Source organism: Oncorhynchus nerka, linkage group LG2, assembly GCF_034236695.1.
Source record: "Oncorhynchus nerka isolate Pitt River linkage group LG2, Oner_Uvic_2.0, whole genome shotgun sequence".
NCBI lineage: Eukaryota > Metazoa > Chordata > Actinopteri > Salmoniformes > Salmonidae > Oncorhynchus > Oncorhynchus nerka.
In genome coordinates, this window is record NC_088397.1 from 102440084 (window position 1) to 102461741 (window position 21658).

General features: G+C 43.9%; 1 protein-coding gene across 4 annotated transcripts in view; it reads right to left on the reverse strand.

The window, feature by feature from the left end:
- Positions 1-17495, reverse strand: part of pparg (peroxisome proliferator-activated receptor gamma) — a 147230-nt gene extending 129735 nt beyond the window's left edge. The window contains exon 1 of one of the 4 annotated variants that reach the window (XR_010459913.1): positions 16857-17036. Coding sequence is in view for 2 of the 4 variants with exons in the window: in XM_065004783.1 (XP_064860855.1) it covers positions 16857-16908 (52 nt within the window). In the remaining 2 variants the exon portion in view is untranslated. Of the gene's footprint in view, positions 1-16856; positions 17037-17073 lie in introns of those variants that run through there. The other 3 variants (XM_065004785.1, XM_065004783.1, XM_065004787.1) reach the window with 3 other exon arrangements.
- Positions 17496-21658: the final 4163 nt, after the last annotated feature.

The window sequence follows — 21658 nt, forward strand, 5'->3', positions numbered from 1 at the left end:
TTTCCTGAGGACGGCTCACCTCTCACAGTTCTGGGCGACTTTAACCTCCCCACGTCTACCTTTGACTCATTCCTCTCTGCCTCCTTCTTTCCACTCCTCTCCTCTTTTGACCTCACCCTCTCACCTTCCCCCTACTCACAAGGCAGGCAATACGCTCGACCTCATCTTTACTAGATGCTGTTCCTCCACTAACCTCATTGCAACTCCCCTCCAAGTCTCCGACCACTACCTTGTATCCTTTTCCCTCTCGCTCTCATCCAACACTTCCCACACTGCCCCTACTCGGATGGTATCGCGCCGTCCCAACCTTCGCTCTCTCTCCCCCGCTACTCTCTCCTCTTCCATCCTATCATCTCTTCCCTCTGCTCAAACCTTCTCCAACCTATCTCCTGATTCTGCCTCCTCAACCCTCCTCTCCTCCCTTTCTGCATCCTTTGACTCTCTATGTCCCCTATCCTCCAGGCCGGCTCGGTCCTCCCCTCCCGCTCCGTGGCTCGACGACTCATTGCGAGCTCACAGAACAGGGCTCCGGGCAGCCGAGCGGAAATGGAGGAAAACTCGCCTCCCTGCAGACCTGGCATCCTTTCACTCCCTCCTCTCTACATTTTCCTCCTCTGTCTCTGCTGCTAAAGCCACTTTCTACCACTCTAAATTCCAAGCATCTGCCTCTAACCCTAGGAAGCTCTTTGCCACCTTCTCCTCCCTCTTGAATCCTCCTCCCCCTCCCCCTCCTCCCTCTCTGCAGATGACTTCGTCAACCATTTTGAAAAGAAGGTCGACGACATCCGATCCTCGTTTGCTAAGTCAAACGACACCGCTGGTTCTGCTCACACTGCCCTACCCTGTGCTCTGACCTCTTTCTCCCCTCTCTCTCCAGATGACATCTCGCGTCTTGTGACGGCCGGCCGCCCAACAACCTGCCCGCTTGACCCTATCCCTCCTCTCTTCTCCAGACCATCTCCGGTGACCTTCTCCCTTACCTCACCTCGCTCATCAACTCATCCCTGACCGCTGGCTACGTCCCTCCCGTCTTCAAGAGAGCGAGAGTTGCACCCCTTCTGAAAAAACCTACACTCGATCCCTCCGATGTCAACAACTACAGACCAGTATCCCTTCTTTCTTTTCTCTCCAAAACTCTTGAACGTGCCGTCCTTGGCCAGCTCTCCCGCTATCTCTCTCAGAATGACCTTCTTGATCCAAATCAGTCAGGTTTCAAGACTAGTCATTCAACTGAGACTGCTCTTCTCTGTATCACGGAGGCGCTCCGCACTGCTAAAGCTAACTCTCTCTCCTCTGCTCTCATCCTTCTAGACCTATCGGCTGCCTTCGATACTGTGAACCATCAGATCCTCCTCTCCACCCTCTCCGAGTTGGGCATCTCCGGCGCGGCCCACGCTTGGATTGCGTCCTACCTGACAGGTCGCTCCTACCAGGTGGCGTGGCGAGAATCCGTCTCCTCACCACGTGCTCTCACCACTGGTGTCCCCCAGGGCTCTGTTCTAGGCCCTCTCCTATTCTCGCTATACACCAAGTCACTTGGCTCTGTCATAACCTCACATGGTCTCTCCTATCATTGCTATGCAGACGACACACAATTAATCTTCTCCTTTCCCCTTCTGACGACCAGGTGGCGAATCGCATCTCTGCATGTCTGGCAGACATATCAGTGTGGATGACGGATCATCACCTCAAGCTGAACCTCGGCAAGACGGAGCTGCTCTTCCTCCCGGGAAGGACTGCCCGTTCCATGATCTCGCCATCACGGTTGACAACTCCATTGTGTCCTCGTCCCAGAGCGCTAAGAACCTTGGCGTGATCCTGGACAACACCCTGTCGTTCTCAAATAACATCAAGGCGGTGGCCCGTTCCTGTAGGTTCATGCTCTACAACATCCGCAGAGTACGACCCTGCCTCACACAGGAAGCGGCGCAGGTCCTAATCCAGGCACTTGTCATCTCCCGTCTGGATTACTGCAACTCGCTGTTGGCTGGGCTCCCCTGCCTGTGCCATTAAACCCCTACAACTCATCCAGAACGCCGCAGCCCGTCTGGTGTTCAACCTTCCCAAGTTCTCTCACGTCACCCCGCTCCTCCGCTCTCTCCACTGGCTTCCAGTTGAAGCTCGCATCCGCTACAAGACCATGGTGCTTGCTTACGGAGCTGTGAGGGGAACGGCACCTCACTACCTCCAGGCTCTGATCAGGCCCTACACCCAAACAAGGGCACTGCGTTCATCCACCTCTGGCCTGCTCGCCTCCCTACCACTGAGGAAGTACAGTTCCCGCTCAGCCCAGTCAAAACTGTTCGCTGCTCTGGCCCCCCAATGGTGGAACAAACTCCCTCACGACGCCAGGACAGCGGAGTCAATCACCACCTTCCGGAGACACCTGAAACCCCACCTCTTTAAGGAATACCTAGGATAGGATAAAGTAATCCTTCTCCCCCTCCCCCCTAAAAGACCTAGATGCACTATTGTAAAGTGGCTGTTCCACTGGATGTCATAAGGTGAAAGCACCAATTTGTAAGTCGCTCTGGATAAGAGCGTCTGCTAAATGACTTAAATGTAAATGTAAATGTGGGAGCGATGAACTAGTCAGGAGAAATTAACTACTTGTCAGGGGAGGATGAACTAGCATGGAGTGAGGAACTACTAGTCAGGAGGGATTAACTACGAGTCAGGAGGGATTAACTACGAGTCAGGAGGGATTAACTACGAGTCAGGAGGGATTAACTACGAGTCAGGAGGGATTAACTACGAGTCAGGAGGGATGAACTACTAGTCAGGAGGGCTGAACTACTAGTCAGGAGGGCTGAACTACTAGTCAGGAGGGCTGAACTACTAGTCAGGAGGGCTGAACTACTAGTCAGGAGGGCTGAACCACTAGTCAGGAGGGCTGAACCACTAGTCAGGAGGGATGAACCACTAGTCAGGAGGGATGAACCACTAGTCAGGAGGGATGAACCACTAGTCGGGAGGGATGAACCACTAGTCGGGAGGGATGAACTACTAGTCGGGAGGGCTGAACTACTAGTCGGGAGGGATGAACTACTAGTCGGGAGGGATGAACTACTAGTCGGGAGGGATGAACTACTACTCGGGAGGGATGAACTACTAGTCAGGAGGGCTGAACTACTAGTCAGGAGGGCTGAACTACTAGTCAGGAGGGCTGAACTACTAGTCAGGAGGGCTGAACTACTAGTCAGGAGGGCTGAACTACTAGTCAGGAGGGCTGAACTACTAGTCAGGAGGGCTGAACTACTAGAGTCAGGAGGGCTGAACTACTAGAGTCAGGAGGGCTGAACTACTAGTCAGGAGGGCTGAACTACTAGTCAGGAGGGCTGAACTACTAGTCAGGAGGGCTGAACTACTGGTCAGGAGGGCTGAACTACTGGTCAGGAGGGCTGAACTACTGGTCAGGAGGGCTGAACTACTGGTCAGGAGGGCTGAACTACTGGTCAGGAGGGCTGAACTACTAGTCCGGAGGGATGAAACACGAGTCGGGAGGGATGAACTAGTCAGGAGAAATTAACTACTTGTCAGGGGAGGATGAACTAGCATGGAGTGAGGAACTACTAGTCAAAAGCAATGAACTACTAGTCAGGACGGATTAACTACGAGTCAGGAGGGATGAACTACGAGTCAGGAGGGATGAACTACTAGTCAGGAGGGATGAACTACTAGTCAGGAGGGATGAACTACTAGTCAGGAGGGATGAACTACTAGTCAGGAGGGATGAACTACTAGTCAGGAGGGATGAACTACTAGTCAGGAGGGATGAACTACTAGTCAGGAGGGATGAACTACTAGTCAGGGATGAACTACTAGTCAGGAGGGCTGAACTACTAGTCAGGAGGGCTGAACTACTAGTCAGGAGGGATGAACCACTAGTCAGGAGGGATGAACTGGTCAGGAGAAATTAACTACTTGTCAGGGGGGATGAACTAGCATGGAGTGAGGAACTACTAGTCAAAAGCAATGAACTACTAGTCAGGACGGATGAACTACGAGTCAGGAGGGATGAACTACGAGTCAGGAGGGATGAACTACGAGTCAGGAGGGATGAACTACTAGTCGCTCTGGATAAGAGCGTCTGCTAAATGACTTAAATGTAAATGTAAATGAGTCAGGAGGGATGAACCACTAGTCAGGAGGGATGAACCACGAGTCCGGAGGGATGAACCACGAGTCCGGAGGGATGAACCACGAGTCCGGAGGGATGAACTAGTCAGGGGAAATTAACTACTTGTCAGGGGGGTGAACTAGCATGGAGTGAGGAACTACTAGTCAGGACGGATTAACTACGAGTCAGGAGGGATGAACTACGAGTCAGGACGGATTAACTACTAGTCAGGACGGATTAACTACTAGTCAGGACGGATTAACTACTAGTCAGGACGGATTAACTACTAGTCAGGACGGATTAACTACTAGTCAGGACGGATTAACTACTAGTCAGGACGGATTAACTACTAGTCAGGACGGATTAACTACTAGTCAGGACGGATTAACTACTAGTCAGGACGGATTAACTACGAGTCAGGACAGATGAACAAGTCAAGAGGAATGAACTCGTCAGGAGAAATTAACTATTGAGGAATGAACTACTAGTCAGGAGGGTTGAATTAGTCAATGGGGAAGAACTAATGAGGGCTGAACTACTCGTCGCCCCAACTAGTCAGGAGGGCTGAACTACTAGTCGCCCCAACTAGTCAGGAGGGCTGAACTACTCGTCGCCCCAACTAGTCAGGAGGGCTGAACTACTAGTCGCCCCAACTAGTCAGGAGGGCTGAACTACTAGTCGCCCCAACTAGTCAGGAGGGCTGAACTACTCGTCGCCCCAACTAGTCAGGAGGGCTGAACTACTAGTCAGGAGAAATCAACTATTAGTCAGGAATGATGAACTACTAGTCAGGAGAGAGAAACTAGTCAGCAGGACCTTGTGGTTAAGAGGTTGGCTCATACCTTTTCCTGGGGATGTGACTGGTTTAAAAGAACCTAGAGGAGTCATTTTCCTCTCTAACATCAGATAGTTTCACTTCAGAGAGCAGCCAGACAGAGGTCAGGGTCATGTGGTATTAAGGTGGTCTGGTGTAGTGGTGTGTTAGAGCAGTCTTATGACTTCCTGTTGCTTCATCTTGTTCTGACGCTATGTCTCTGGGTTATGGTTAGTGTTAGGGTTTGTCTCTCAGGGTCATGTGGTGTTAAGGTGGTCTGGTGTAGTGTGTGTGTTTCATGTTGCTTCATTCTGTTATGAAGCTATGTCTCTGGGTTAGGATTATGGTTAGGGTTTGTCTCTCCGGGTCATGTGATGTTATGGTGGTCTGGTGTAGTGTTGTGTGCTAGAGCAGTCTTATGACTTCCTGTTGCTTCATCCTGTTCTGACGCTATGTCTCTGGTTCCACTTCTCTATGCTGAGAGACACGCTGAGAGACATTGAGCTCACTTCTTATTCTAAGGAATATCAGGTCGACAGCTTATTATTACACTGTTTAAATGTATCTAAAAATATATAGTTTATAATATTTGAATTCCCAATATGTTGTATGAAGCAATACTTGGAAATCACTATTCTTCAAAGCTACAACAGACTTTCACAGAGTCCAGCGTTATTCAGCAGTCTGATTCATGAAGACTGACATCCCCACTGTCTGTCTCTTTGGTGTCTACACTTGTCGCATGTTCTTCTGCTATCAGAATATGAAGATCACATTGAATAGACAGGTCTAGACACACAAAAGTTGCTTTGTGATCTGATCGTGTTCAGATCTGGCTGACCAATTCAGGAAGTGGTCAGGGATGTATTGTATGTGGATTTCTCCTCAGTCTGGACGCAATCAGGCTACTGAAAGTGCATACAGTTGGCGACGTCATCAGCACTCCTCCCACATGTGTTTTGGGACCGAGAGGCACCTTTTCATTATAACATTGGAGGAAATATGTTCTTAGCATGTGAGGAACGTGTTTGCTGGTCTCAAATCTAGCCAGCCAACTAATATTTAGAAGAAAAAAAAATAGGTTTGGCTACAGTTAATCTAACTACTGTAGCTAACTAGCCAGCTAACCTCTGTAGCTAGCAAGCAACGCTAAAGGGATTGCAAACGGGTTGCTGCCATCAGTTGTTGTGTTGTCATATTTGGCCTATTCCACCGTTTGTAGAATGCATACTACTGGCATTTCAATATAGCGCTGAAATAGGGAATCCAGACACACTGTGGACATGGTAGACACATTGAAATGTAGGTGCAGATGCATGACGCGTTCGGAATTCCATGACCACGGCCTCTCTCTCTGTCTTGGTCTCTCTCTGCGTCTTTCACTGTGTCTATTAACTAGCACAGTTCAAATGCAGAACCAGTGTTCATTATTTCAACAAAAAGAGAGACAAAAATAATATTAACACTACGCTGAAATGATGGCGAATAGAAATTAAGAGCAGAATGACACGGTTAAGAGCTTTGCTTGATGTACCGATTGGTTTCATACAACCACACAACACTGCAGCAGACGACCTGGTTGGTTTTGGGTAGAATTAAGGCATAACATCGACTTCTCAGAGAAGTCCTCCACCTGCAAAACCCAGACCATGATTGTGCTTCTGTCGTGGGTGTGGTAACATCATATTATAACGGTACTGATGAGTGTCCTATATTCACACTGGACCTGTCACATTATAATGACACGGGTGATTTTCCTATACTCACACGGGGTCTCTCCTTCCTACAGGTGAGTGTCAGGGTCCAAACCAATATCACGTTTTCTCAAGCCGTTCTCAAAATACATGTAGGCATGAGGGTACCTTTGGACATGCACACGTGTACAAAGACACACGCACAAAGCAACGTTATCATGTGTAGAAGGAAAGAGTGTTTAATGCACCCCAACACAGCTTTAGAACAGTGTTCAATATACCCCACAGCTTTCGAACCGTGTTTAATGCACCCAATGTTCAATATAAAATGTACTACATGTTCAATGTATGACATGTTCAATATAGAATGTTTGACATGTTCAATATAGAATGTATGACATGTTCAATATAGAATGTATGACATGTTCAATATAGAATGTATGACATGTTCAATATAGAATGTATGACATGTTCAATATAGAATGTTTGACATGTTCAATATAGAATGTTTGACATGTTCAATATAGAATGTATGACATGTACAATATAGAATGTTTGACATGTACAATATAGAATGTTTGACATGTTCAATATAGAATGTATGACATGTTCAATATAGAATGTATGACATGTTCAATATAGAATGTATGACATGTTCAATATAGAATGTATGACATGTTCAATATAGAATGTATGACATGTTCAATATAGAATGTATGACATGTTCAATATAGAATGTTTGACATATTCAATATAGAATGTATGACATGTTCAATATAGAATGTTTGACATGTACAATATAGAATGTATGACATGTACAATATAGAATGTATGACATGTACAATATAGAATGTATGACATGTTCAATATAGAATGTATGACATGTACAATATAGAATGTATGACATGTACAATATAGAATGTTTGACATGTTCAATATAGAATGTATGACATGTACAATATAGAATGTTTGACATGTTCAATATAGAATGTTTGACATGTTCAATATAGAATGGATGACATGTTCAATATAGAATGGATGACATGTTCAATGGATGACATGTTCAATATAGAATGGATGACATGTTCAATATAGAATGGATGACATGTTCAATATAGAATGGATGACATGTTCAATATATGACATGTTCAATATAGAACATGTTCAATATAGAATGGATGACATGTTCAATATATGACATGTTCAATATAGAATGTTTGACATGTTCAATATATGACATGTTCAATATAGAATGTTTGACATGTTCAATATAGAATGTTTGACATGTTCAATATAGAATGTTTGACATGTTCAATATAGAATGTTTGACATGTTCAATATAGAATGTATGACATGTTCAATATAGAATGTACGACATGTTCAATATAGAATGTATGACATGTTCAATATAGAATGTATGACATGTTCAATATAGAATGTATGACATGTTCAATATAGAATGGATGACATGTTCAATATTTCACATATTTAATATAGAATGGATGACATGTTCAATATAGAATGGATGACATGTTCAATATAGAATGGATGACATGTTCAATATAGAATGGATGACATGTTCAATATTTCACATATTTAATATAGAATGGATGACATGTTCAATATAGAATGGATGACATGTTCAATATATGACATGTTCAATATAGAATGTTTGACATGTTCAATATATGACATGTTCAATACAGAATGTATGACATGTTCAATACAGAATGTATGACATGTTCAATACAGAATGTATGACATGTTCAATACAGAATATATGACATGTACAATACAGAATGTATGACATGTACAATACAGAATGTATGACAGGTACAATGTAAGACATGTTCAATGTAGAATGTTTGACATGTTCAATGTAGAATGTTTGACATGTTCAATGTAGAATGTATGACATGTTCAATGTATATCATGTTCAATATATAATGTATTACATGTACAATATAGTATTTATATAAACAAGATAATGTGTCTCTCAGATTTTGTCGTGCTTGTTGTGTTTTCTGTGTTCAGGCTATCCAGTGTGTTGATTCTTGTCTATGGGAGGATGATTTTGCAGTAGAGACGTGAGGTTTTGTCTAAGGGACTCATTCTCCCATTAAGACCCTCTAGGGAGACTAAGGAACATTAAGATACATACTAGAGCCATTACAACAACACGCTCCCGGCCAGCGGCCCCCTCCCCACTCTCCTGACCCCCCCAGCGGCCCCCTCCCTAGTCTTCTGCCCCCACTCCCCAGCGCTCCCCAGTCCTAGATTGCCATTGTGCAGCTCCCTGGGAATGAGAGTTTGCACAATTTCTTAGGACGTGAACTTTTCCCCAATTTATTTGAATAGGAGTGAGTTAATGGTTGATTGCTCCCATGGGCTTTAAGCAGAGCCTCCTCCAAGGAGAAGGAAAGAGCTACAGCCTTACTACACACACACACTATGTCAAGGTCTCCTCCGCTCCTGCTGGGGAGGCAAGGGGATGTTCCTCGAGGTAGAAAGGAAAACACACACAGGAAAAGACGGAAGTGTGCTAAACGGATAAAACATGTGTACATCGTGTTAACAGTAACATCCCTCCACCGGTCTCACTAGAGAGGTGAAGTTTTGACCTGAGTCTTTTTGAGTTTCTGTCCCCTAAAGGCCTTATTTTAGTCCTATAGTCCTCTCCAGGCCTGGGGTAAAGGCCACAGCCTCCTCAGGTCTAATCATTACCTTAACCCTTAACCATATCTGTAACCCCAACCCTCTAAAAAGGTTTTATTTTTTGTTCTATATTCCTATCCAGGACTGGAGTGACCCTAATACCGGTACCCCCAGTATACAGCCTCGCTATTGTTATTTTACTGTTGCTCTTTAAATGTTACTTTTATTTCTTATTCTCATTTTATTTGTTTTATTTTTAAAACTGCATTGCTGGTTAGGGCTTGTAAATAAGTATTTCACTGTTGTATTCGGCGCATATATGCTCTACTCGGCTGGCCCTCGCTACATATTCGTCGCCAGACCCACTGGCTCCAGGTCATCTATAAGTCTATGCTAGGTAAAGCTCCACCTTATCTCAGCTCACTGGTCACGATAACAACACCCGCCCGTAACACTCGCTCCAGCAGGTATATCTAACTGGTCATCCTCAAAGCCAACACCCCCTTTGGCCGCCTTTCCTTCCAGTTCTCTGCTGCCAATGACTGGAACGAATTGCAAAAATCGCTGAAGCTGGAGACATATTTCCCTCATTAACTTTAAACATCAGCTATCTGAGCAGCTAACCAATCGCTGCAGCTGTACATAGCCCATCTGTAAGTAGCCATATAGACTTTATGCTTGTTTATTCCATGTGTCACTCTGTGTTGTTGTTTGTGTCGCACTGCTTTGCTTTATCTTGGCCAGGTCGCAATTCTAAATGAGAACTTGTTCTCAACTAGCTCAACTGGTTAAATAAAGTTGAAATTAAAAATAATAACCCTGCTAGCTGCTGCTGCTAATAACTCTAACCCCGTGTAATGGATGTGAAACAGCTAGCTAGTCAGCGGTGGTGCGCGATAAATAGCGTTTCAATCAGTGACGTCACTTGCTCTGAGACCTTGAAGTAGTGGTTCCCCTTGCTCTGCAAGGGCCGCGGCTTTTGTGGAGCGATGGGTAACGATGCTTCGTGGGTGACTGTTGTGGATGTGTGCGGAGGGTCCCTGGTTCGCGCCCGGGTATGGGCGAGGGGACGGTCTAATGTTTTACTGTTACATCCGCTAGCTGCTGCTAACTCTAACCCCGCTAGCTGCTTCTAACTCTAACCCCGCTAGCTGCTGCTAACCCTAACCCCGCTGCTAACCCTAATCCCGCTCGCTGCTGCTAACCCTAACCCCGCTCGCTGCTGCTAACCCTAACCCCGCTCGCTGCTGCTAACCCTAACCCCGCTGCTAACCCTAACCCCGCTGCTAACCCTAACCCCGCTCGCGGCTGCTAACCCTAACCCCGCTCGCTGCTGCTAACCCTAACCCCGCTCGCTGCTGCTAACCCTAACCCCGCTCGCTGCTGCTAACCCTAACCCTGGGGGTACTTGTATGAGGTGACTACCTCAAGACAAAAGGAATGCTATTCATTGACTACAGTTCAGTGTTCAACACCATAGTGCCCACAAAACTCTTCACTAAGCTAAGGACCCTGAGACTAAACACCTCCCTCTGCAACTGGATCTTGGATTTCCTGATGGGCCTCCCCCAGGTGGTAAGGGTAGGTAACAACACATCTGCTGCGCTGATCCTCAACATGGGGGCCCCTCAGGGGTGCGTGCTTAGTCCCCTCCTGTACTCCCTGTTCACTCATGACTGCATGGCCAGGCACGACTCCAACACCATCAAGTTTGCTGATGGCAACAGTGGTAGGCCTGATCACTAACAACGATGAGACAGCCTATAGGAAGGTCAGAGACCTGACTGTGTGGTGCAAGGACCACAACCTCTCCCTCAACATGATCAAGACAATGGAGATGATTGTGGACTACAGGAAAAGGATGACCGAGCACACCCCCATTCTCATCGATGGAGCTGCAGTGGAGCAGGTTGAGAGCTTCAAGTTCCTTGGCGTCCACATCACCAACAAACTACTTTGGCCCAAACACACCAAGACAGTTGTGAAGAGGACACGACAAAGCCTATTCCCCCTCAGGAAAACTAAAAAGATTTGGCATGGTTCCTGAGATCCTCAAAAAGTTCTACAGCTGCGCAATCGAGAGCATCCTGACCGGTTGCATCACTGCCTGGTATGGCAACTGCTCAGCATCTGACCAGAAGGCGCTACAGAGGGTAGTGCGTATGGCCCAGATATCACCGAGGCCAAGCTTCCTGCCATCCCAGACCTACATACTAAGCGGTGTCAGACGAAAGCTCAAAAAAAGTGTCAAAGACTCCAGTCACCCAAGTCATAGACTGTTTTCTCTGCTACCGCACAGCGAGCGATACCGGAGCGCCAAGTCTAGGACCAAAAGGCTCCTTCACAGATTCTACCCCCAAGCCATAAGACTGCTGAACAATTAATCAAATGGCTACCCAGACTATTTGCATCGACACCCCTCCATTTGTTTTTACACTGCTGCTACTAGCTGTTTATTATCTATGCATTGTCACTTCACCCCTGCCTTATTTGCATATTAAGTGGCACATTTTTATAATATTGCAATTTAATTTCATGAACTGTGTTCTACATCAACCCTGAAAATGTCATAACAATATGACCACTGTATCTTGATATTGGACAAAACGTGTTGATATTAAGAATCCAGACAGGTGATTTGGTGCAATTGCCTACGGAATAATAGTGACCAGTCCAAGACCTTTTCCGATCACTTGAAAATAAGATCTCAGCAATGCTAAGTCCTACCCTCATGAAATAAAGTGTTTTGTGTTAATGAGGTTCTCTATAACATGGACACCAGAACCAAAGCTGAATTTTGTCACCTAACACCCTAGTTATAAAGTCAGAGGGGAAGTAATGCTGTTGCAGTACAACAGGACTGTCTTTTTAATGAGGCTGAATCCTATTATATTCCTTTCAGCTGGTTTAGGTAATATTTGTTAGGAATTCTCTTGTTCATTCACTACCAATGACTTCTGCTCTAACACATTGGAAATCAAAATAGCACTGGAAAAGCACAATAAATCCCGAGAGAATATTTATTTTTAATCACTGGATAATCACTAGAAATCACTGGAAATGAATAAACGATTATAATAAGGAATCAGTGGAAATGAAAATCCCTGTGTTGGTCAGAGCCTGACCACAGCATTTGAAACACCATCTCTGTGTGGGTAATGAGTTTGTGTAAATCGCAAATGTCCGTACAATAAGAACACATCAGTTTCTGATAAAGAATATATATATATTAATGTTTTAATTCTAATTCTCTCTTTCTTTCTCTCTCTCGGAGGAGCTGAGCCCTTGGACGATGCCTCAGGACTACCTGACATGATGACTCCTTGCTGTCCCCAGTCCACCTGGCCGTGCTGCTGCTCCAGTTTCAACTGTTCTGCCTTATTATTATTGGACCATGCTGGTAATTTATGAACATTTGAACATCTTGGCCATGTTCTGTTATAATCTCCACCCGGCACAGCCAGAAGAGGACTGGCCACCCCACATAGCCTGGTTTTTCCTAGCCACTGTGCTTCTACACCTGCATTGCTTGCTGTTTGGAGTTTTAGGCTGGGTTTCTGTACAGCACTTTGAGATATCAGCTGATGTACGAAGGGCTATATTAATACATTTGATTTAATTTTGATTTGATTTGTTTTTTTCTTTATCAATTAAAAAAAAATGTTTTAAAATTATGCTTTATTGCTAAGCTTAGTACTCTGTAGATGTATTTGAGGTATTGTATAGGCAGTACTATGTAAAGGTATTTGCGGTATTGTAAAGGTATTTGAGGTATTGTATAGGCAGTACTATGTGAATGTATTTGAGGTATTGTATAGGCATTTGTATTTGGCTCCTGAGTGGAGCAGTGGTCTAAGGCACTGCACCTCAGTGCTAGAGGAGTCACTACAGACCCTGGTTCGATTCCAGGATATATCAAACCGGCTGTGATTGGGAGTCCCATAGGGCGGTGCACAATTGGCCCAGCGTCATCCGGGTTAGGGGTTAGGGTCATTGTAAATAAGAATTTGTTCTAAATTGACTTGCCTAGTTAAATAAATATGAAAAAAAAATGAAAAAAAAAAAAATAGGTAGCACTATGTAGATGTATAGGTAGTACTATTTGCATTGATCCCCCCTCCTTGTTTTTACACTGCTGCTACTTGATGTTTATCATCTATGCTTAGTCACTTTACAAATTACCTTGACTAACCTGTACCCCCACACATTGACTCTGTACCGGTAGCCCATGTATATTTATTACGTCATTTTCTTGTGTTGCGTTTGGATTTTTTGGAGAAGAAAAATTCTTTAGTTTATTTACAAAATATTTACTTAACCAACAATGCAGTTAAAGAAATAGAGTTTAGGGCTTTTAAGTAAGTATTTCACAGTAAGGTCCATTACCTGTTGTAATCAGCGCCTGTGACTAATACAATTTGATTTGATGTATTGGAGGCCAGGTTAGGCCCAACATAAAGGCCCAATATAAACACAGCTTTGCCTCTGTAGACGCTCCTTCCATTTATAACAGAGCAAAGTCCAACATACGCACACATTGCTCTTTAGGAATTATATAACCCATTATGAAACTCTGAAGTAAACTTTCCCTCTTTTTGATTCAGTCCTGGTTGCTCTAGTATCCACACATTACATCACTGTTATATCAGGTTATAAAGAGTTCTACTGTAGATACAGACTTGATGGTTCCTGCTAGATTATAGAAGATTATACTGTAGCCCATGGAGGGAGAAATGCTAAACATGAGACTATAATGAGGAATAATTGGTGTAGGCATACTACCCTTATACTGTAGTGTAGTGAAAACCAGTGTGGGAAAAGAACCCAATTGTCATACTTTAATAAAAGTAAAGATACCTTAATAGAAAATGACTCAAGTAGAGGTGAAAGTCACCCAGTAAAATACTACTTGAGTAAAATTATTTGGTTTTGAATATACTAAAGTATCAAAAGAAAATGGACTTAAGTTTCAAAAGTAAAAGTATACAGTACATAATTTCACATTCCTTATATTAAGCAAACCAGACGGCAAATTTGTCTTGTTGTTTTAATTTACAGAGAGCCAGGGGCACACTCCAACACTCAGACATTTACAAACAAAGCATTTGTGTATAGTGAGTCCAACAGATCAGAGGCAGTAGGGATGACCAGGGATGTTCTCTTGATAAGTGTGAATTGTAACATTTTCCTGTAGTGTCAAGAATTTGAAATGTAAGGAGTACTTTTGGGTGGCAGGAAAAATGAATGGAGTAAAAAGTACATTATTTTCTTCAGGAATGTAGCAGAGTAAAAGTACAGGTAACTACTTACGTAGTACTTTAAAGTATTTTTTCTTAAATACTTTACACCACTGGGGAAAACTATGTGTTCTCGATCTTTGTGAAGGGAAATGTTGTGAAACTGAACCTGAAGTATCCTATCACTTTCAGCGGATACAGACTAGTCCTCGCTTCTCCAAAATACTGTTCATGTCACAACCATTTTTCAAAAATAGCTTTACAAATGTTTTATCATAAGTTATTCAGTCATATCCTTAAATAAATGGTTTATTTTAAGTCATTGCATGAGGAAATATCATGCTGACCTGTGTCATAACTAACACTGGCCTCAGATGATGCTATGACCTTGTAACATAGAAAGTAAATACAGAATTATACAGCCTATTGATCTATTTAGATCAAGAATACACATTTCTACATAAGCGGAGCCTAATTTAAAGTATTTTTATAGTAATCTATCTATTGTAGTCAACAGGTGGCAGCTGATTGTAAGCCATAAGGCATAGTTGTTAAACCAATAACTCAAAATCAAAATTGATTTGCTTCAGTAATAAGTTCATTTAAATTTGGTTTTCTAAATATGGCTATATTTAAAAAAATATTTGTATATCTGGAGGTACCTACAGCCTAAATTAAAACACTGCAGCAATACCTTACTGAATGATTTGACTGATGAAAGTTTGCCTACAACAAAATAGGATCATTGTGTGGATATCGGGCGGGTGTGTGGTGGGCGGGTTGAATAAAGATCAAACCACTAGGCTTACCTTAAAAAAAAATCCAGAAACGTATCATTATTGTGCCATTTATATCTATGGGCTACATTGAGGTTTTTCTTTCATTATTTTAGGCTCTCTCATTAGTGTATAAGCCTAAGTTTTAGGGCCTAACTGTATACGGGCCAAATAGCCTACACGCCAATAGCCAAATGCTTAACAGAAGAGGAAGAAAAAGTTCAAGTTGATTCACAGAGGAAAAAAGGACAATATCAGAGTTTAATTCAAATAGAAGGAAAAAAGGACAAGGTTGAAGTTTAATTCATTAAGAGAAAAGCTGTGTAATGGACAGTTGAAAATAAAGAGAAGCCCATAAAAGTAATGTTTTGGAAAGATTTGATGAAGTAGTATAAGAGGATGAAAGCAGTGCTGGGGCTATGTTATGTGTGATGATTGTGAGGCGCTGTACAAATTCCAGTCACAAGACAGGACTTCAAATAGGCTTATGACATGTCAAGGGAACTGTAGCCTACTGCTCAGATGGGTTTAAATGGAAACTGACATTTGGACACTGACTGTAGGTCTATAACCTCGCACAAAGCCTTAATATTAACTCATGCAGAATTAAGCATTTCTAGCAGTAAAATTCTACTGTAGGCTAAATGTTGACCCGGGAACATGAGGGGAGAAATAAGATGCATTTCTTTCAGCATCTTGAGAGAATGCACCTCTACAGATACCTTCTATGGTGCTATCTTTATCAGCATCATAAAAGCTGATAGTATGTCAACCACATAAAATATGCATCCAAGCCAAACGGAAATCTTATCAGAAACATGTTGGGTCATTTTCACAGCTTTCCATTTCCTTACAAATGGTCAAACTGATGTAATTTGTAAATGTTGCACATCACTTTTTTTTGTCAGTTATTGCATTTGCTCTCCGAAAGAAGAGAACTTTACTGACCTCAACTATATAGAAACATTAATTCTATCGATTTATGACATTCTGGTGAGCAAGAGTGTATTTAGTCTACTTGGGCAACATATAATGATAGAAGAGAAGCTGAATATATGTAATTATAAACAACTTGACTAACAAATAGTCTACCAAAAGTCGGAAATTATAAGCAGAAACATATGCAAATCAGGCAACAACAAAAAAAATCCTGCGCCCCATGTAGCCTAGATGTATTTTCTTTATAATTCTTCAGATTGTCACTTTATCACATGTAGTTGGGTGGTTGCTGATGGGTAATTAGTAATTGCGGGCGGAGGTAGGTGAACGAAAAGCTGACCAGCGCACCACAAATAGCTTGCTACCCAGCGCTGCTGCCACGCAGGACTGAGATTTACCCGCTAATTCAGTGCAATACTATCAGTCTATAATTTAAAACTAAAACTGAGCAAGTTGCCTAGCTATTCCTGATGATAAAGGGTTACGACGACAAAATGATTGTCAAAACATATTTTAATATTTTAAATCTTCCAATGTGTGAGCCCTTGAAATTATCAGCACATCAGCTTCAAATTTGGAAAACGTTTGGGAATTCATTTGTTGAATTGAATAAAAACGTACCTGTACCACAGCGAGGACGTTGCTTGTTAAAATTGCTACACATCATATGCATGTCCTAAACACTTGATTTCATTTCCCCAATAATAGGAAAACACTAAATGTTTTAAATGAAAGTAGGCCTACGCTTGCCAATGTGTTGACAGGCAGTGTAATTGATCCCCCTCTCCGTGGGTTAAATACCATGCTGCTCATCGCAGAAAGAAATATTACGACTGACCTGAAAAAGATCTCAAATAACGTGCGATGCCGTCTCCTTCTGTAGTAGCTGCTGCCTGTTTGTCCTTCTACAGTAGCTGCTGCCTGTTTGTCCTTCTACAGTAGCTGCTGCCTGTTTGTCCTTCTACAGTAGCTGCTGCCGGTTTGTCCTTCTACAGTAGCCGCTGACTGTTTGTCTCTTGTTTGTCTCTTGTTTGTCTCTTGTTTGTTCTCTCGCGGCGCAGCGGGACCCGCTCTGGAGTCTCTCGACGTCTTTATTTGTCTCTGCAGGCAGTCAATCAGCAACGACAGGACCGGGCTACACTGCTTGGTGGGTAGGATGATAACATGTAGTTTTGCAGGAGTAACAGGGATAATGACAGTAGTCATGTTCTACCAACTCGTGTTGTAGACGTATATCGCTCTGTTTCCCCTCCCTCTCTGGAACACCTACTGGGATCACATGGAACAACGCGGAAGGAAGAGTAATTCTGGCTTCAGTCCTGTTGATGGTTATTACTGAACAATTATCCTACAGCTTTTAACACGCACTTCTGAGTGCAGAAAATGACTTGATTGCACACCATGATTAGAGTGAGGAATTATCATTTAGTGATCACTGATGGTTTGTGATAATTAACTAAAAGTGAGAATTAAAGTCAAAATAATTACAGTATTTGGGGAACATGCACAAACTGTTATGGCTACACTATTAGTCTATACTGTGTAGATGTTGCATGTACCACAATAAATCAGTTAGAGAAATTTACCACAATAAATCATTTAGAGAAATCTTCCACAGTAAATCAGTTAGAGAAATCTACCACGGTAAATCAGTTAGAGAAATCTACCACAGTTAGAGAAATCTCATCCCGCCTCACCCAATGTGGTAAGGATCTGCTATTTTCTAAAGTATTTTTCTTTACTTTCGAACCGGAATCCCCCGACATAAGCCAGCCAGCTAGCGGTCATCAGCTAACCTCTAGCTCAGAATTCTCTCACCAATTTGCACAACGCTATTCAAAACAGAGCATACCGGACTTATTTTCTCTCCATATCCCCGGATTCCTACCGCAAGCTCTGAACCTTTTCACCTGGATCATCGCAGCTAGCTAGCTGCTATCCGATTGGCTTCTCCTGGCTAACGTCTCTGTCCCGAAGCAAGCACCAATTAGCCTGGAGCTAGCCCATGCTAGGCCCATCTCCCGGCTAGCTGAAGAGGTCCATCAGCCACCCCTTGGGCTACAATACCTATTTTGGACCCATTTTACTACATAAAGCCCTGCTAATCCATCACGACTGGACTACCGATGTAATCTGCCCGAGGGTTCTTTTTGCAACAGGCCCCTCCGTCGCAACGTCCCCTGAATGATTCTAGCTAGCCTGCTAGCCGCGGCCCGCTAGCTGTCTAGAGCATATCGAACTGTTAGCTGAATAGGTCCAACGGCCAATTTCTTGGGCCACTATACCTATTTTGCCAATTGGACTGGGCACCTTTACTACACGGAACCCTACTAATCCATCATGGCTGGTCTGCAGACGGAACCGCATGAAGAGGCTCTGCATGAGGAGGCTACAACAGACTTCTTCCGTCACAACATCTCTCTAAGGCCCTTCTGCTAGCTTGCTAGCCCCGGCCCGCTAGCTGTCTGAATCGCCGTGTCTCCAGCCAGCTTAACTACTCACTGGACCCTTGCAATCACTCGGCTACGCATGCCTCTCCCTAATGTCAATAGGGCTTATCCATTGCTGTTCTGGTTAGTGATTGTCTTATTTCACTGTAGAGCCTCTAGCCCTGTTCAATATGCCTTAGCTAACCCTCTTGTCCCACTCACCACACATGCGGTGACATCACCTGGTTTAAATTAGGTTTCTCGAGACAATATCTCTCTCATCGTCATTCTATGCCTAGGTTTACCTCCACTGTATTCACATCCTACCACACCTTTGTCTGTACATTATACCTTGAATCTATTCTATTGCACCCAGAAACCTGCTCCTTTTACTCTCTGTTCCGAACGTACTAGACGACCAGTTCTTGTAGCCTTTAGCCGTACCCTTACCCTACTCTGTTCCTCTGGTGATGTAGAGGTTAATCCAGGCCCAGCAGTGCCTAGCTCCACTCCCATTCCCCAGGCGTTCTCTTTTGTTGGCTTCTGTAACCGTAAAAGCCTTGGTTTCATGCATGTTAACATTAGACGCCTCCTCCCCAAGTTTGTTTTATTCACTGCCTTAGTACACTCTGCCAACCCAGATGTCCTAGCCGTGTCTGAATCCTGGTTTAGGAAGACCACCAAAAACCCTGAAATTTCCATCCCTAACTATAACATTTTCCGACAAGATAGAACTGCCAAAGGCGGCGGAGTGGCAATCTACTGCCGAGATAGCCTGCGGAGTTCTGTCATACCATCGAGGTCTGTGCCCAAACAATTAGAGCTTCTACTTCTAAAAATCCACCTTTCCAGAAACAAGTCTCTCACCGTTGCCGCTTGCTATAGACCACCCTCTGCCCCCAGCTGTGCCCTGGACACCATATGTGAATTGATTGTCCCCTATCTATCTTCAGAGCTCGTGCTGCTAGGTGACCTAAAGTGGGACATGCTTAACACCCCAGCCATCCTACAATCTAATCTTGATGCCCTCAATCTCACACAAATTATCAATGAACCTACCAGGTACAACCCCAAATCTGTAAACACGGGCACCCTCATAGATATCATCCTAACCAACTTGCCCTCCAAACACCTCTGCTGTCTTCAACCAAGATCTCAGCAACCACTGCCTCATTGCCCGCATCCGTAATGGGTCTGCGGTCAAACGACCACCCTTCATCACTGTCAAACACTTCCTAAAACACTTCAGCGATCAGGCCTTTCTAATTAACCTGGCCCGGGTATCCTGGAAGGATATTGACCTCATCCCGTCAGTAGAGGATGCCTGGTTATTCTTTAAAAGTGCCTTCCTCACCATCTTAAATAAGCATGCCCCGTTCAAAAAATGTAGAACCAGGAACGGATATAGCCCTTGATTCACTCCAGACCTGACTGCCATTGACCAGTACAAAAACATCCTGTGGTGTACTGCATTAACATAAAATAGCCCCTGTGATATGTAACTTTTCAGGGAAGTTAGGAACCGAAATACACAAGCAGTTAGGAAAGCTAAGGCTAGCTTTTTCAAACAGAAATTTGCATCCTGTAGCACAAACTCTAACAAGTTCTGGGACACTGTAAAGTCCATGGAGAATAAGAGTACCTCCTCCCAGCTGCCCACTGCACTGAGGGCAGGAAACACTGTCACCACCGATAAATCCACAATGATTGAGAATCTCAATAAGAATCTTTCTATGGCTGGCCATGCTTTCCACCTGGCTACCCCTACCCCGGTCAACTGCCCTGCACCACCCACAGCAACTCGCCCAAGCCGCCCACATTTCTCCTTTACCCAAATTCAGATAGCTGATGTTCTGAAAGTGCTGCAAAATTTGTACCCCTACAAATCAGCTGGGCTAGACAATCTGGACCCCTACAAATCAGCTGGGCTAGACAATCTGGACCCCTACAAATCAGCTGGGCTAGACAATCTGGACCCCTACAAATCAGCTGGGCTAGACAATCTGGACCCTCTCTTTCTTTTATCTATCCTACCCTGTCTTTCTAAGGTCTTCGAAAACCAAGTTAACAAATAGATCACCAACAATTTTGAATCTCACAGTACCTTCTCGACTATGCAATCTGTCTTCCGAGCTGGTCATGGGTGCACCTCAGCCACACTCAAGGTCCTAAACGATATCATAACTGCCATCGATAAGAGACAACACTGTGCAGCCGTATTCATCAACCCGGCCAAGGCTTTCGACTCTGTCAATCACCACATTCTTATCGGCAAACTCAACAGCCTTGGTTTCTCAAATGACTGCCTCGCCTGGTTCACAACTACTTCTCTGATAGAGTTCAGTGTTTGAAATCGGAGGGCCTGTTGTCCGGACCTCTGGCAGTCTCTATGGGGGTGCCACAGGGTTCAATTCTCGGGCCGACTCTCTTTTCTGTATACATCAATGATGTTGCTCTTGCTGCTGGTGATTCTCTGATCCACCTCTACGCAGACGACACCATTCTGTACAGTATACTTCTGGCCCATCTTTGGACACTGTGCTAACTAACCTCCAGACAAGCTTCAATACCATACAACTCTCCTTCCGTGGCCTCCAACTGTTCTTAAACGCAAGTTTAACTAAATGCATGCTTTTCAACCGATCGCTGCCCGCACCTGCCCGCCCATCCAGCATCACTACTCAGGATAATTCTGATCTAGAAGATGTGGAAAACTACAAATACCTAGGTGTCTAGTCAGACTGTAAATTCTCCTTCCAGACCCACATTAAGCATTTCCAATCCAAAATTAAATCGAGAATCGGCTTCCTATTTCGCAACAAAGCATACTTCACTCATGCTGCCAAACATAACCCTGTAAAACTGACCTACTGGATCTACCGATCCTTTACTGATCTAGCTGGTCTCTATTGTATTATGACAGACCAGCTAGATCTACGGTCTCTATTGTATTATGACAGACCAGCTAGATCTACAGTCTCTATTATATTATGA